We start from the raw sequence: 18584 nt of genomic DNA on the forward strand, positions 1-18584 counted from the left end.
AAAAGAGCTGAGATGGAAGAAAGTGAGAGAGGAGGGACGAGCAGCAGCAAAAAGAGACTGAAAGGAAGAGCTGAAAAGCTTGAGTAAAAAGACTGAAAAGTGGCCATCTTAGCATAGTGTATCTTTGGTTTTCGTTTGTATTTATTTGATGTGTGATTAAAGAAACATGACTGCTGCAGCCCTGAACCCTGCCTCCAGCGTCCTCCTTGAGCCCAGGGTAGCACATACCGTGCTACAAGCCCCAAACCATAACATTTCCACCACCATGCTTTCCAGCTGATATCAGGTTCTTCCAAGATATTCTCTACCAGCGTTCTAATCATTAGTACCTGATCAGATGCACCTTATTTCAGTTTGACACATCTGAATCAGTGATATATGTAGGGGTGTACTTATTTCTATTTCCAAATTGCTTTTTTGTTCATTTCATGTATATAAAGGATGACAAAAATGTTCATTTTAAGTGTCAAATTTGTTGAAAAAATATCCAAACTTTTCATGGGGTGTAGTTACTTCTTCACATGACTGCATCTAATGACAGTGTACCCCAAAGTTTGCCTGGTTCTAAAATGAAGTCTATTGAACTCTAAGGAAAGCACAATAGCCAAACACACTATAAATGGAAGGTATTATACGTACACTAAAACCCCAACATGTAGTACAATAATTACTTTGTTCCATGAACTGTTAAACTTTTTTATAGCAGCAACTACAGGCTCTACTGAGTCCTCAGTCGCTGTATTGCCTGCACTCCAGTAGTAAACTTACATTTTCGAGGTTATAGAGGGTGACAGCAAAGCTGAATGGTGTTTGTGCTTGCAGAATGCAGAGACAGCTACAGGGCCTTTCGCAATTAAATGCTCCAAATACCACACAACTGTTGAATAGAAAGCCAAACACAAAACAGCTAAACAGCATTCGCCCATCCATTCAGCTTTGCTTCTATCTATTATATTTGCAATGCCAATAATACAAAAAAGCAAACATAAGGCATTCTGAGCACATAAACAAGATTCTACTGTTTACATTCACACTGTTAACTTTTCTTTCTTTCCCTGTTTTACTTACATTTAGCGGTGTCAGCATTTTGCCCTGTTTACCCAAGACACTAAGGCGCATAGTTTAGAAATGACACAACCTCGGGCAGCACACGCATCCAAAAGCATTAAACCAGCAGCCTGAGTTTTTGCCTCAAAAAGCAACCTTGGCATGTGCATACAGTACGGGAATGGAATAAGCTCACTGTCAACAACAGCAGAGTTGGCAGATAAGTCTGGATTAGCGAGATGTAGTCTGTATGCTTATGCCTCAAGCACATTTGTCCCCATTTCATTTTCCATCTCTGTAAATGATAATGTTTCCTACAATAGCAAACGCTGCCAACCATCTGGAGGAACAGTAGCTCCACACTTGTTAAAAACACAAACACTCAATAAAACATAAAAATCTGTGTGGATATTTGGTTTTGTTTTGGCTTTTTTTATTTAAACTACATTAAACTCTTTTAAGAAAGTAGAGCTCCAATTGCGCAAAATTTCATGGGCACCTCATCCTGCTTCATTTTAGTTTGAGGCATTGTGATCGTCTCTGTTTCATGTATTCACCTGGGAAGGAGGAGTGAAACTACTGCAGGGAGTTTGACAAAAGCGAGAGCAGCCTATTTCCTTGCAAATGTCAGGACGCGCACCTTCTCAGGGTGAAATGGGGAGAGCAAGCAGAAGGAAAATGGAAAACAAATGTGAAAGCATTCTACAGAGCTCCACCAATATCAGTGGCAGAAGAAATGTCAAAGAGGCCAGTAAGAAGTCTTGACACTAGATTCATGCTTCAGTGCCCCATTAGGACATAAAAGTGTATGTGCCCGTTCCACAGAATAGGTTCAAACTGTGGCCTCACAGTAAAAAACAATTTAAAAAACAATTAACTATTCAGACGTTAGATATTTACAAGGATTATGTCATTATCTATTCAAACCCAAGGTATTAGTTGAGATAGCAATAAGCTAAATACAAACAAAATCATCATTTATAGGGTAATCTCTGTTGGGAGGTGGCTGTCCTAAACCCTAACTCCTTAATTTCGACTTGTGAAAATAATACTTACATTTTTAGAAGATCTATGCAATTCCTTTTTTGTTTATAAAAAAAAAACCTTTGTTCAAACATGCTGTCCCGCATTTTCATGTCACTACCGAAACACAGAGTTGTAGTTCATAGGCAAGTCTTATTTTAACCACGCGAGTGATTCTGCATCCCTGTCCTTCATGGCTACATGGTGAGCATTTAGATTCCATTGTTTTGAAGTAAATGTGCCTCAAAGACTGAAAATCAGTGTGTTACATTAAGAACCATCCATACCAAAACACATTTTCTGCAATTAAGCAACGCTTTTTGTGGTTTAATGAAAAATATGATTTTATGTGCATGCAACTATTCAAAGCTGTGTCTGTTAGTCACGGAAGGGCTAGCGACTTTAAGATATGCATTTGGTTTCAGTTTTTGGTTTTTGTTATGGTTGTTTTGTTAGGGACAAAATGGAATGTTCAAAAACATTTTTTAATAAAATAAATATTATTGAGGTATAGGTCATTCAAAGCAAGGATTTTAGTCTAAAGTCCAAGTTTAATGCCTGTTTTCAACTCAATTTTGACTCTGAATCATTTTGGCAGAATGATCCATATGAGTTGAATAACAGTACTGTGAAAATGATAAAAGATGCTAATTAAAGCAAGACTTTGACGTTTTCACTCTGACTTTTTCACAGTACTGTATGTATGTGGTCACACATCTGACATACTGGGTAGATGTCACACAATCAAGCTAACACTAGCATGGTGGCACATTTGTCTTTTCCAACCTGTCTAGTTTCCATTTGCAACAACAGCATAGTCCATCTCAGTAGTGTGGAAATTCACCGTTATATACTGACTCTAAGCGAGGACTGCTTTGTAATTTTTTTAACATCTTGTAAAGTTTGTCTAACCTGATAATAATTGCTACAAACTCCTACTCCAGGTACAACTAACAGTGAGCTGGAAATTCTGACGTGCAAATAAAAAGCAGGGTACTTGCTCAGTAGCTTGCTGCTGGGGAAAGAAAATGACAAACGACAGATTGGTGGCGCTCGGCGGCCAAGGCGGCGTCATCAATCCTGAGACAGGAAGCCAGTGCTGGAGAAGCTGCTGAGGGGCTTAAAGAGTCTGACACCAGCTGAGAGAGAAACGCATCACTTCAGATGAGAGATGCTCTCTTTGTAGCCACTTTGGCAACTCGGCAATCCTGCTGTAGCTGCAGCGGCCCTGCTGGGCTCACTGTCTGCACACAGCCACAACAGTCTGCTGCCCCGGAACAGTTGCTGACTCTTTTAAAGTGCAATGCTAATATTGCAACAGCTAGACTCAGGAGTCCAGCGCTGCCACACAATGTGTGGTCTTCAGCTGGAGGAGTCTCTGGAGGGAAGCGTTAAAAGGCCAGACAAAATTCTGATATTTTGCAGTGATGGGCTTGTGTGTTTCAGTTACTGACAAAAGCACATCAGAAAACTGAAGTGCAACAACGGGACATACGTTTGTTTATTCAGCTGCCCCCCAGCCATCCTGAAATGGTGGGCGTAGGAAGGACAAGTTGAAGTACACACGCAGCCGGTCACATCCTGCTGTGCCTTCACCCCACACGCAGAAAAACACATCCACTGCCCATGCATACCTAATGCTAGCAAAAAAGTCACTGTCCCTGTAGATTCCTCTCTGAACCTTTCAATTTCTCTCTCTGTTCTTTTCTCTTTTTTTCAAAAGCAACTAGAGATTTTCTCTTTCTCCGTTCCATATTTTTTTCCCTTTTTCAGGCACAAGCTCTTTCCATTTGAAGTTTAACCTGAAACCCTGCAGATAGAGAGGGCCTAGGTTGATAGAGATGAAAAAAAGTGAAAAATCCTTTTAAAGAGAGGTAAGTTTTTCTCTCTCTCCTTTTTTTTCAGAGAGAAAAACATAAATAAAAGCCCCTGCCGTGATGTGCGTGGTGGGGAGCTGTGATGGCCGGGGCCTCTGGAGAGCAGAGCTGCAGATGTACCCTTGAGCGAGGCACTCTGTCCAGACCGCCATTGCAGAAAAAAACCCATTCTGTTCATCATTTACAGCTATAAATCTGGATGTTTGGCAGGGGTGCGCTGACACCGACCTCGGGGCAAAGCCGAGACGGACACACAGGAGCACGATGGCATCTCCATTAATATGTAGAAAACACGCTCTGAGAGAAACATGGGAGCACTGGGGGCTATTCATTTCACAAAAAAGATATTTCATTTTTGATACGCTGGCAATGGCTGAAGAGACTGAATGGGAAAATAATCTGGGCGAAACTATCTGCGGTGCATTCTTCTATATTAAACCTTCACAGAGGAGAAGAGCTCTGTTTCAAAATCTATAGAACCATCCCCATATCTAAAGTGACCAGCACGTGTATGCCCTTGAAGGACCAGTAGATCATGGAGAAATCCCCTCCCTCAAAAAATGGTGGGCATAGGAAGGATAAGAAAAAACTTAATGAGAGTTTTCATCACAAACATAGTCATGTAATATTATCTCTGGTTCTACTTGTTTAAGGCTGTCAAAATTAATAATTTGGAAATGTGTTAACATGATAAACCGTTAATTCTACTAACTTGGTGGTAACTGCCACTACAAGGCCACCAGAAAGGCCAAGACAGTCAGTGATGTGATAACTTTGACAAATACATAACCCCATATGTACTTTTACCTGACCCATACTAAATTAGTGCATATTTTCATATGACATTGTAATAAGAACAAAGTCCAAAAATGTTCTAAGTGCCTCTACCACACATTCTCAGAAATAAAGGTACTAAACTGTCTCTGGGGCAGTACCCCTCTTGTCACTGGGGTGGAACCCTCAAGTGTTCATCTCAGTACCTTTAGTCAGGGAACATAATTGTAACATAATCCATTGAAATTATATTTTCTAAGTTGTGTGACTCCACACACCCTGTCTCGTCTCCAGGCTTTTCATTTTATTGTTCTGTTTTAAAACATTAGGTTATGAAAATGTTAGTTTTATGAATAAAGGTAACTTAATTTCAACCAGTTTCCTTGAACATTTCTTTAGTTTTTGTGACCGTCAATTTGATCGTTTGGCTGTTTAGCAGTAAACAAGCAAGATATTCACTGTGACATAATAGTGACATAAACAAGTAACAAGAATCCATGAACGAGAGTGAGGGGCTACAATCACAGAGGAGTTGGAACCATTAACTGTTTATATGACATATGATATAGAAATTCATGGGTTGGAACATGTAGCTACTGGTGCTCTAATTGGACATCAAGGATGAAAATTGGAAACTGCATCCACCTACAGAAATGATTTGACTTTCCCTATAACAAAAATCCACTGATTTGTAAATGAAAAAACTCTTTCTTTAGGGTCAAATTTGAGCAAATACAATAATCCCAATTAACTACCTACACTAATGCGATTATTCATGATCAGCTGTAATTTGTTTCCATGATCAATTTAAGCTACAAAATTAAACAATGATACTGCACCTTCATTTTCTACACATAAACACACCACAGATATAGGACATATCTAAGGGTGTAAATACACCGATCAGGCATAACATTATGACCATCTCCTTGTTTCTAGGCTCACTGTCCATTTTATCAGCTCCACTTACTATATAGGTGCACTTTGTAGTTCTACAATTACAGACTGTAGTCCATCTGTTTCTCTGCATACTTTGTTAGCCCCCTTTTACCCTGTTCTTCAGTGGTCAGGACCCCCATGGACCCTCACAGAGCAGGTTCTATTTGGGTGGTGGATCATTTTCAGTGACAGTGACGTGATGGTGGTGTGTTAGTGTGTGTTGCGCTGGATCAGACACAGCAGCGCTGCTGGAGTTTTTAAACACCTCAGTGTCACTGCTGGACTGAGAATAGTCCACCAACCAAAAATATCCAGCCAACAGCATCCTGTGGGCAGCGTCCTGTGACCACTGATGAAGGACTAGAGGATGACCAACACAAATTGTGCAGCAGCAGATGAGCTATCGTCTCTGACTTTACATTTATAAGGTGGACTGACAAGGTAGGAGTGTCTAATAGAGTGGACAGTGAGGGGACACTCGTACCAGCACAACACACACTAACACACCACCATCACGTCAGTGTTACTGCAGTGCTGAGAATGATCCACCACCCAAATAGTACCTGCTCTGTGAGGGTCCATGGGGGTCCTGACCACTGAAGAACAGGGTAAAAGGGGGCTAACAAAGAATGCAGAGAAACAGATGGACTACAGTCTGTAATTGTAGAACTACAAAGTGCACCTATATAGTAAGTGGAGCTGATTAAATGGACAATGAGTGTAGAAACAAGGAGGTGGTCATAATGCTATGCCTGATCGGTGTATCAATGGTCATTTAGGTTCATACCAACATGCGGAGACAAAGGACTATGATGAATTATCAGGAGGAATTATCTATTAATATGTATGGTTGATGATGCGAGGGCATTCAAATGAGTGGCGTGGGCACTGGAGCTTGGGATGAGCTGTCACCATGCCGTCAACAGCACTTCCACACGCACACACACTGAGGTCACCTCTACATTTTCTCTGACAGATTTCTGGTTTCAGCTGAGTAAGTCAATTCGACCACGAGACATTAGAATTGTATGAGGTTTTAACTGACATTTTGGTCAGAAATGACATGAAGTATATTAACACAACTGTCCTTTATGCTTCTGACATCTTAGATAGTTGATCTTGCATCAGGAAAAATGTAAAATTGTGAAATACTCTTCTTGTAACAAGCTCCTGGAACTCTGCAGCCCTGAGGCCAATTATCTCAGAGCAACACTTTTCTTGTAATTGTAGGTTTTCTTGCAGGTCTTGCCATATTTTATTAAGGAAATTTGTCTTTACATGCATAAACAGTGCTAATCAAAATATGTTATAGGTGTGAGAAGAGCAAGTATTATTTCTTTTTGTATATAAAACGTATTTAAGAAAAATAAATGAGACTATAGGGCCAATGTACTAAGGCTTTTGCACCAGGTTCAGGCACAATGTGTTATATACGAAACTGAAGCATGAGCCTAAATGCGCAGGTTGTGGGCTGTGTGCATGGAAAAAAGGCAACATGTGCTTTTCTTCCTCATACATATGCATTTGAAGGAAGGAAATGTGGGAAGATCATGCAAAAAAGTGGATTTACATATTACATGTGCAGCTGATTATATATTGCACCTAATTCACTAAAGTTTGAGCAACTTGCAGTGGATGTTTTTTGCATCGATTTTACTCCAACTTCAAGTGTAAATTTGCATAGGGGCTCAAAAGACATGTTATTGAGAGACATCCATTCACAATAGCAACAAACACAGTGGTTAAGCCTTAAACACATGCTGAAAGAATGCTTACCATCAAAATAACACTGTTAAAATTTTCAGGACCAGATGTACGAATGTTAAAACACAGTGCAAAATATCCTGTGATTTGGCCACATTACACTTGCACAGTCCACATCAATTCACAAACTCTATTTTGTAACTGGAGTGGAATTACTCCTCTGTAGGATGTTTGACAGGAAAGAATTTAATTTTTAACACTGCTATCTGTTTAACACTGCTATCTTCCTTAACTTTCTCTTTTTGTCAGTGGGCGGGGCTACACACAGTTTGTGTAAAAAGCTGTAGTCCACAGTAAATCGAACTGTGCTTGTATATGCAGCTGGCCCTATATCTGTTTATGAGGCTACGGTTCTTTATCTGTAGAAAATATAATGTATGATTAGATACACATTATTTTCATGTAAACAAGAAATGAGGCCATTACAAATCCTCTAGGCTTCATTCAGATAATCGCCAGTAATCGCCTATATCCTTTTTTACTCAAATCCACCTGTGCAACACCTACACTTTCAGTTAATGCCATTTAATGCGGCGCTCTTGACACGGCATTAGAAAAACACAAATCTGACCTTAATAAAGACTGACTAAACCTGATTTGCAATATTAATTTGCCTGTTTAGATGAATGAGAAAACCCAATCTGCATTATGATTCGAATGCGCATCTCATGCGTGAAGGATCATGCGGGAGGAGGAGACATTAAGACATTACGGCTTGACAGCTTAATTACACTGTTGCAGGTGAAGCACAACATCTTCTTTCACAACATCTGCTGCTCACTGCCAGACTGCTACAGTACGACCTTACTTCAACAATCTGTCACAGCGCACACTTACCACAGACGCTGAGCCTTCATAGAGACATGACAGGAGTAGCTGTCTCATACCATCTTCATTTAAAAGCCTGTGGTCCAAATTCCCATTATAGGGATTCCTATTTCAACACTCAAACTCAATCTATCATTATAGTCTATTGTCGCACTGATAAAAGATTTCATTGTGATCAAAAAGTATTTGATCAAATGTGTTCGGACACCCGTTAATGTCAACCTGAAATCAAAATTGCAGTTTTTTAATCTGTCTATTTCATGTCCTTGGTCATCATAAGCATGATTCGTTTAAAAAACAAAATTCTTGTTTTCCATTAATCTTTGATTGAAGTATCATGACTTTTTCCTGTCTTTAAAACAGCTTCTGAGGTTTGATTACATCACTGTGCACCACCAGGTACAGAAATATTAACCAAACATATCACATAATATCTACCCCTTCCACTAACCCCACCTTCGTCAGGATAAAATACTTCTCTAACTCAAAATCTCTCTCTAATACTGTGTTTCACACAAAAATGTGCTGACTTCTGATTCATGTTGACTTTAAAGAGTCCATATCACTGAAAACTGAACACTCCCCTTGCTTTTTTGACATAAAAGAATATGAAGTAGAACGTAACCATGGTTAAAGTTTCACTCCCCACTTCATACAGTGTATATAGAGTAACTGCAAAAACAGCTCAGTTAGAATTCATTGTTTTTTGTGATGTCACAAGAACCCGTTTTTGTTTAAACTGAGGGGCCGACAATTTATTTTCTTGACCAGAACTAGGCTGGTCAGCTAGCTAACAGGTTAAAAGCCACAGCCTAAACAACTCCATCATTAATATCACAGCCTTGAATTAAAGTACTTACAGTATGATTCACTGTAAAACAGCATTCTAAAAGTCTCACATAAGTCACTTGAATGGCTTACATGCTTTAATGGCAGAAGCGTCAGGCTGAATCCCAAATGGCTCTGTATAAATAAACACATAGATCCATAAAAATAGTGTGCTATATAAATTTTGAAATTCTAGCTTCTACAGCCAAATAGTGTGCTATTTGTCGAGAATGGATGTAGCTTAATACCAAATGACTATTTTTTAGCTATATTATGCACTGTTGTGGTGCAGGAGCCAGTACTTCAATTCGTATGTAGTGCACTATGTAGGAAGCAGGGAGCCATTTGAGATTTAGCCCCAGCATGGAAAAGGGGTGCTGTTAGATTGGTGCTATATAAGACTTGTGGTGGTAATTTGGTGACCAAAAAGTACTTATAAAAGAAGGTTTTTGCATTAAGCAATGCTGTGTTATCATATGTTTATTGTTATATGACAAAAAATTTAAAAGTACATGAAACGACCGCAGTATACAGTGTTGGGTGACCAAACGTTCTTCTCCTCATTCAGCAGTCCACGCTTGGCAACGACACAATACTCTAAAGGAACTACGTTTCTTGTTTATGCCGATTATTATTAAGAATGACAATTTGCTTCCTGAAAAATTGTGTATTTTATCATATTTAATCTTGGTCACCGTTTTATAAAAGCAATAAGCCACTTAAATCTGTGAGTTACTGTGATTTTATCACATGGAAGGGGGTTTAGAACACCTTTCCCTGTGATAAAATCGCTGTAACACACAGCCTCTCATGGCTTATTACTTTATTTTGTATGTAATGTCTGTTGTCTTACACTTAATGTTTGCACAGTTTAGTGTACAGTGTACTACGTACTTTATTGAATTTATTTATTGACGTCTGAAGTGTGATGCCTCTAAAAGGTGTCTCACATTACAGTTATAACATGAAATACCTATGAATATGCTGCCTGATGTCTCAGACATTATTTTATGGTAGTTTTGAGATAAGATTTCCTCCTAAAATGTATTTGTTTTAAAATCCATCAATAGCAGATGGTTACATGCAGGGCATTATATGGAAAAAGAGTCCCCAAAGAAAACTCATTTTTTCTACTTTGCCATGATCAACATTACATAAAAAACATGTGTTGGTTCATTGGTTGTTTTGAATAGTAAATAAAATGGCTATGTTTGCATTATAGACATCATGCCCCCTGGTTCTCATCACACCACTGTAAAGAAACCAGAGTCTGTATGTTTCTCTACAACGCATCTTTTTAATAAACCCACTCTTAATGCCCTTTTTTACATCTCAGTGATTGAATTATGCAGAAATTTTAAAAATCAGTGTTCCTCTTTAAGTTGAATTGAGTATCTTTGGTCTATGCCACACTGATAATGAGCAGTTAGTAGTTGGCTGAGCTTCATCCTGAAACAATCCTCAACAAGCTATATAAGCTACACAAAATTCTCTCTCCAGACAGTGAGACTCTAGTACAGCCCTGGTGCCTCCTCCTATATTTCACACTGATCTTTCTAGAGACCCAACATATTGACTATAAATATTTAAAACCCTCCTACAAACTGACTAATGTTCAGCAGATTGGCTGGGGACATTTCTGCATTTTAAAAGCAAGCAAATATGTTTACAGCGTGTTCTCTCATGTCACTGGCAGAAGCCTCTGCAGTTCTTCTGAAAGTTCTCAGAACATGATGGACTGCATTCATGTATGTCTTTGTAGCGTTTAAAAGTACATGTACAGCTACACACTCACAGTGTGCTTAAGGTTGAGCCAGAATGGAACATAATAACCGTTATGCTCGACCCATCTTGATGTAGAACTGCTTTAGGCTCTCATTATGTTTGATTTATAGAATGATGGATGAAAGCCTCATACATTAATGGATGTATGTTATAAATATTACAATAAGTTTAAAAAGGTGGATAAAATGTGTCAAGAACAGCTATCCTTTTTTACGTTTTACACAGGATAAGGAGAAAAATATACAAAGATACATGCCAAGTATAATGATTATGATTCCTTGCACGTTTCTTTTTTTTTTTGACAGGGAAATGCAAAATATGTCTTCAGTTATTTTTTTTAGCTCACTGCTGTTATTCCTTTGTTAGTATCATACAAAATGCTTTGGTCATCCTTAAGTGACTTTTATCCGTCAAAACAGACTTCTCAAAATCAATGTAAAAGTCAGTAAGGGCCTAGTGCCTGAGAACGATCAGAATATTCAGTTATATGTTGACAACAAATTAGTAACAGCTAAAATGACAAAATGTTATCATTACCAAGTAATAAATTACATCATTGTATGATTTTCTAAGTATATCATGGAACACTGAACAATTACATGTGTCATAAAAACAACAGATTTACAGAAATTACAAAGAGCCTATAAACAACACCAACCAGTGCAGGGTAACTACATAAACTGCACTGTAAAAAGTAGCTGATTGGATGATCTTGTGTACTGTAAAACTTTTTTAAATATCCCAAAAGAAGCCCTCCAGGGTAAGATGCACCCCCATCCCTTATTTTGTCTCCTTACCAAAGGATAGAGCAAAATCTAGTCTCTACTGACTACAGTTTATTAACTGTGAAATTTTATCTAGATTTCTGGGACTTATTGTAGTCAGATGATCAAACTGACTTTCACTCCTCCTTAATTGAATGTACCCATCAAATTTTACCATTTAATGTATGCCAGTGTAATGTTACATTTTTTATACACCAAATGTTCATGTTAGCTCCTCAAATTATTAAGAGTCAATTCACATCAGATTGTCCATATCTATTTAGACAAAAAGGCACTTGCCAGTGAAGCAGAACAAGCTGAGCTGCTCCCCCTCACCCCCAACAAGCGAACGAAGCTACCGAATCAAAGATCTAATGTTCCCTGCAAGGGAGGCAATTTTGTTCTCTTCCTCTCGCACTGCACTGTGACCCCAAATCCACATTTTGACTCAGAAAACCATCGGCCATGTCGGCCACATAAAAAAAAGCCTTCCTGTCACAAACAAAATTAATCTACTCTGCTCTGACCTGGAGCAAAAAGGAATTAAAAAAGGACTGCTCATCTAAAGCACCAGGAACACAGCATATGCCCAAGGGTCATCTGTGTTAGCCGTGCAGGCCTCTCACTGGATTCCAATGTAGCCCTTTGTAGCTCTCCAGTTTTTTCGCTAGTCCACTCAGCGTGTGTACGAAAGCCAAGCTCGAAGCACCCTCACTGACTGGCCTCTACAATGTGCAGGGTCTTGTTCTGTGATGATTTGTGAGGAACCGGGTCATCTGTGTAGGTGGTAATAGAGCTATTTTTTTCCTCCTGAGATTTATTTGCTAGAAAGATGGCTCTCAATCAATAGTTCTAATATGCCCTTTTGGTCCCATGGACAAAACTCACGCTGCCTAATGTTTACTAGAGCATTTGATGAGACTCCTTTACACACAACTTCGATATTTACGAAGTAAACTGAAAGTCACAATGTGTGGTTTTGACAGTGATGCTAAGAACCTCAAAATACTAACTTGAATATGACATAGTATTACATGACTGTGATGTTGCCTACATGCGGGATGCTTAACCTTTTAATTCTAAGCAGCTCTTTTGTCCTTTTAATCTACCTTATTCTAATTTTACCAGACAATTTGTCAGAATGCACATCTCTAATATGCACATGCATCAACTACTCTGGGAGCAATTAATTAAACAGGACAGACTTTGGATCTGAATGTAACTTTCCCAACAAGTTAGATAAGATGTGGTGAATCTATGACAAAGATCTCTTTCTAATGGTTGAATGAGAAAAGCTTTATTACAGCACACTAATTCCATTTCCTCCAGGGGGTTGTATGGGAGTGTGTCTGCTATGTGTAAATCCCCAGGTATGCTCCCATACGCCAATTAACAACAATGAATTAATTTGACGTCATGTCGGAGAGTCTAATGTTCAGCCAGGCGTACAGAATAAATTACCGTACTCTGCCAACTACTGCCCAAATTGTGACTAAGCTTGCTTATCACATCCCATTGCGGCCGGGAGGGGCTGCTGGGACAAAAACTAACTTGATTGGGAGTTACTTGGCAACGAGAAGACACCTGGACAAAAGGCGACTCTTGACGGCTCCTCCATCTATCAGGCCTGCAGTAAGAGAGTGCAAATTGCCTCTTCATCCCTCTACACTTCCTCTACCTCCTACTCCTCTCAATACGCAGAGGCTGTCAAACGAGACAAATGCGCATCCCCTTGTTGCAATTAATTTGATTCTTGTTCTGCGTGAGCTCTCGGTGTAGGATTTAATTAAGGCTCTCGCGCGCCAGGACTCACTCTGTCGAAGGCCGGAGTTAAATGGCCCTGTCTCCCTGCCTTCCCTGCTAAGCACAAGCGGGTGATGGAGGGAGCCCCTTGCTCATTTGAGCTCCATGCTTTATGGCTGCTGCTTCTCTGGAAGCGTCTTTCTGAGGAAATGATGGAGAAAGCTGCATCGCCACGCTGTTTTCGAACTGTTTTTAGCTTCCCAAGCTCAGAAACTTCAAGCAAGCTTAAAATGCTCTAAATTTTCATGTAAATGGTTGTATGTCAAGACGTTCTCACTTAGGCATGCTATTTTTGCACATGCTGTACATATATAGGCCTAGGCTCACAGGTCCAAATGTGATCTTGTAACAGGAACGTCTGGGAACAACCATGAGAAATTTGAGCTAAATGTGGGTGGAAATGCCTCATCCAATCCAATGCCTCATGAAGGCGGAGCTTAAAAAAGGGGTGCGCTTGTCTTCATTGTCCAATGGACAACAAGCCTGTCTTTAGCCAGAGACTTTGCTTTAGCCCGTTGATGTAACATTACATTACATGAACGCATTAGGTGTAGTAAAAACAGTTCTGTTAGCTAATGATAGCACTTTGCTAGCTAGCTTGTTTTGCTTGTGTTATTGATTGTACTCCAGGCATTAAAAGGACTAAAGGAATCTGGGACAGGTTTTAGATGGAACATACCCTTTTTAGCGGTGGATTTCACCATAATCCAGCACCAAAAGATTATCAAGTTGTCTCCAAACATGTATTCTAATTACGAGACTGTGTCTGGCCCTGCTAGACTAATATAGAACAAAAGTGAACACTTCTACTAAAAAAACAGCCTCTCTGAGCCATCCACCTGTGTATCTGTCTTGCCAAATTAAACCAAATTAAATACAATAGTCACCAATTTGTTGTTACTTAAAGGTGAACTACACAGTAGGAGTTATAGAACAAAGCATCATATGCAAGCATTTTCACTAAATGAGCTGATGTATAATATGATATAATATTACAGCATGCACAAATACATACTATCAAGCTAAAATGTTAAAGCCTAACTAATTATGCAACAACATACAGTTTAACCTTCTGCAGCTAACAATCTCAAAAAGGAAACTGATTGTAAATACTATGAAATAAAGAGCTGTGACATTCTTTTTGTCTACAAGCAATCCATGTTTAGATATGAGAGGAGATGATTGGTAGTAAATAATGTACTAGCATGTAGTAGCAATGTCCTCAGTCACAGCCCTGTATGCCAAACATAGAGAAGTCTATAAACGGAAAAAAATGTCCCTATATCATGGGTTTATCTTCAAGCCCTGTAGACATTCTGCAGAGGCTTCTTCAAATCCTAGCTGGGGGGCAGCGCTTTTGTGACAGCTAGCAATCTGGCACACACTGTAGCCAAGACAAAATCCTCCAAAAATGTCAAATTGGACTATTGGACTGCTATGTTAAAGCATGACTAAGAAACGAATCAGAGTTGAGGTTACATCTAAATTTGCCTCAAAACCAATTCTAAGCTCAACATCAGTACCAGCACCTGCTATAACCTTAGGTCAGGCAGATGCAGATACATACAATTTATGCTTGGTGTCCCGACATGGCTCTAAAGTGTGCTACTCTTTCTTCCCTCCACAGCTTGCCTCACATTCTGGGCTTAGACAGGGCCGTCTGTTCAGTCAGTAACAGTCTGCTCTTTACACAGGGCTGCCTATTAACAGAGAACTGTCAGCTTTTCTTAATGTGTAAAGCAAAAAGGAGGATTCACATGCTGTCAACAGAGCCATGCAAAAAAAACAAAGAAAAAAAACATGAAGGGAAGAAAAACAACTGAAGTTGTGAAGATGAGCACTGGTTAAATGGATTACTGAGAGAACTAAGAGTGATGGGTAATGGCAGAGTGAGATGGGATGCAGGACAGGATTAGGCCAATAGGCAGACACGACCCTGGCTGGTTTCGTGTCTGCGTTGGTGTTTCTGAGATGGGAGAGGATTTGGGTTAGTCATCATTCCAGTGGATCAATGGCTAGAAATGCTAGAAGGCCTCACAGCAGCACATAGCTTTCCCTTTGCCTTTGGCACAGGTGACTTAACCCTTTAACTCAAAGCAAGGGGAAAACTCCACTGCTCACTATGTGTTAAGACTAAGGAAACATTCTAATGTCTAAGGGAATTTTTCATCAATTAGGATATCAGTAACTTATCAAATCTCCCCCTTCAAACTGGAGCACTGTGGAGTCGTCTCAAGAGAATAATTAGCATATTTCAAGCTCTTTCTTCCATTATTGAGTCAAGCGTTCAAAACAGAGCGCAGCTGTATCAGTGCCAAGACATGGTTCATTTAAGTGTGCATCATTAAAAAAGGATAACAAAGAGATTTGGATGCCACTTGCAAAGGCTTAAAACATCCGAATGGACCTTGAATGATTGGCATCTTCAGGCGAGGCCTGTTAGCTCAGTGCCAAACAGCAAGAACACTAGAAAGCTTGTGCTTCAGTTTGAAAGGAGGAAGGAAGCCACTTGGGTTTCATGCATGGAATATCAAACGGCGTGGTGGAGAGAAAGCATGGCAACTAAGCGTTTCACAAAGTGGTTACTTACAGGTAATAAGTGTAGGAGTGATAGGTTCTTCTGCCGAGTGGGGTGGTGGAAGGATTAAAGCAGTGGTGGAGAGGGGAGAAATGTAAATGGAAGGAAAGAAAAAGTAAAAATATTAATGTCTGAAAAATAGAAAATGAACAAAACCTGATATGGTGACACAAGTGAGGAGCTACTCGAGTGACTGTGTGGGCAAGGTGGCTGCTTGGGGTGTGGTATGTGAGAGCTGGCTCTGACTGGCTGAGTGAGGACGAGGGGGCGGGACTAGGAGGGCCACTGCCGCCTACACTTTTTCAGGCCTTACATACGTGCCATAAAAGAGTAGTGGAGAGGGAAAGGAATTGTGGGAAGCTGTAAGTGAAGGAGCCACTGCCACGTTAGATAGCACAGATGGAAAGATCAAGAAAGAGAGAGTTACAGGTAAAGCTGTTAGGACAGGGCTTGGTTTCCCAAAATGACCTAGCATAAACACTATCTATAGATAGACTGTAATCAGATGCATACATGACCCCGTTGGGCCCTGTTACACTATATGGTTGGACGTTTTAATGTTTTTTCCCCATTTAAATACTGTGACAGTGACTAACACATATTCCAGTGCTAATCACATAACTATGCCTGAGAAAGTTTATTATGTGTCTGTTGTACTCATGATTTCAGTCCCTACTCAAAGTCTAATGCCCCTGGCAATGGCATCCATCAAATCACATTTATTTATAACCAGATATGCCAAGGTCATTATGCTAAAAACTACACTATCAATGAAAACAATCGATTTTACGTAACTGGCTGTCTTGCTTAGTTAGCAAAATGAAGGCATGCCTCTTCAAATGTCTGGCCATTCAGAAACTCACCAGCAAAAATCAATAAAGATGAATATCCTTATTCAGAGGAGGCAATGACTTGGATTTAAAACATATTTCCTCTGTCTCTCTGTTGCTTTTAAATCACAGCTATGCTCCAGATGGAGGCAAAATGGATAGGCGCTATTTAAAGTCATCGAACACTTGCCTACTCACATAGTGCGTTACAGGCTCTTTGCTGTATACAAAAAGAAGTTGGGCTATTTGCAGAGTGTTGCTTCCTGAGGTTTTTTGTACAGAACTCAGAGAGCTTTGCACTCCAGCTGAGGACGAGAGCTAATGTAAACTAGCCTGCAGCAACATGCCCTAGGCCTCCCTTTGAAAAGAAAAAAAAAAAGAAAAAAAGCCTTTCATCAATTTTTCCCTCTTATCTTGCTTTACTACTCTTCTAGCACGAGATAAGCTTCAGAAACGTTTTTCTATTTCCAGTTTCAGGGTCATTAAAAGATGTTCATTTGTTTGAGTATAGCATGGAGAAAAAAATAATATGAATATTTCATCATGCACTGTACACTGGTGCCACAAACATTTTAATGGTGGTTATCAGAGCAATCAAATCAATTATTCACTGTTCACTTGACAAAAGGGGGTGTTTGCGAGTTGAAAGACAAACAGCACAGATTCGCTAAAGTTGACTTTCATCTCATCATATGCATGCAATACCTTGATTTTCATTCATTTCTGTTTGCTACTGGACCATTACAAAATCTAGCTCATCAAATCCAGTATTTAAAGACTGTTTCACATTATTTTGCACAATTTGAGCTGCCATAATATCAGACATGTACTTACACAACTCTATAAAGCTAGGAATCTTACCTTTTCTTCATGACCAGCACTACTCCGAGGAAGATGATGACGAAGAGAAGGATGCCAGCGATGCCGCCGGCGATTTTAACAGTGTGGTCTGTTTGTTCCTCCGGCTCCACTGCATTGGGTTTTCTGGTTGCTGCCCCTGTAACCAACGGCATGCCATAGTCTCAGTCTTGCAATATTAGCCTCTGTGTCTACATTCTAATACCAGCAGCTCATTGTCCTGTTATTGTCATTTCAATTTATATAAGACAAAAACTATAGAAATGCCTGTGACTATGACAAATAATTCTGGCCAAATAGTGCAAATATATGTATGACACAAGTAGAGATGCTATTAATAGAAGAGGTCATGACTGTCCCCAAAAACGAAAATTTTAGTTTCGTTTGTGCTTTAGGGTGTTAAATCAGCTGATGAGTATATTTTGTATATTCTGGCCCTCACAAGCAGTGCTAAATTCACAGCATGGTTTCCTTTCTGAAAGGGAAATAAACAATTATTAAAACATAAGGCTTTGTTTTAGTTGGTAAAAGTAAACTAAACTACAGTGTAAGTGAAATCAGTAGTCTAGTAGTTGCTTTGGCCTCTTTGGTCACTCGTATTTCCTAAACCTCTGCTCATAAAACCTTCAGCAAAGACAGGCTGATCACTAAAACAATCTAAAAAACAAAAAGAGGGAGAGAGGCAGGCAGAGAGACAGAGAGAAGGGAGAAGTGAGTGAGACAGAGAAAGCTAGAGAGAGATAGAGTGGGACAGAAAAAGAGGTGAAATAAAGAGAGTAGGTAGAGAATAGGTAGAGAGAGAAGATGGAGAGGAAGTTAGAAAGAGAAAGTGATAGAGAACAAGAAAGAGTAAGAGAGAGGGTGAGAGAGTGAGAGAATAGGTAAA

General features: G+C 39.6%; 1 protein-coding gene across 9 annotated transcripts in view; it reads right to left on the reverse strand.

Moving 5' to 3' along the window:
• Positions 1–18584, reverse strand: part of ptprma (protein tyrosine phosphatase receptor type Ma) — a 263649-nt gene that overhangs the window by 50257 nt on the left and 194808 nt on the right. For 5 of the 9 annotated variants that reach the window (XM_036589675.1, XM_036589718.1, XM_036589694.1 and 2 more), the window contains 2 exons: positions 17702–17837; positions 16023–16052 (listed from right to left, as the gene is read on the reverse strand). In XM_036589675.1, coding sequence (XP_036445568.1) covers positions 16023–16052; positions 17702–17837 — 166 coding nt within the window. The remainder of the gene's footprint in view (positions 1–16022; positions 16053–17701; positions 17838–18584) is intronic. The other 4 variants (XM_036589710.1, XM_036589702.1, XM_036589745.1 and 1 more) reach the window with 1 other exon arrangement.

This window comes from Colossoma macropomum, unplaced genomic scaffold (assembly GCF_904425465.1).
Source record: "Colossoma macropomum unplaced genomic scaffold, Colossoma_macropomum, whole genome shotgun sequence".
Taxonomy (NCBI): Eukaryota; Metazoa; Chordata; class Actinopteri; order Characiformes; family Serrasalmidae; genus Colossoma; species Colossoma macropomum.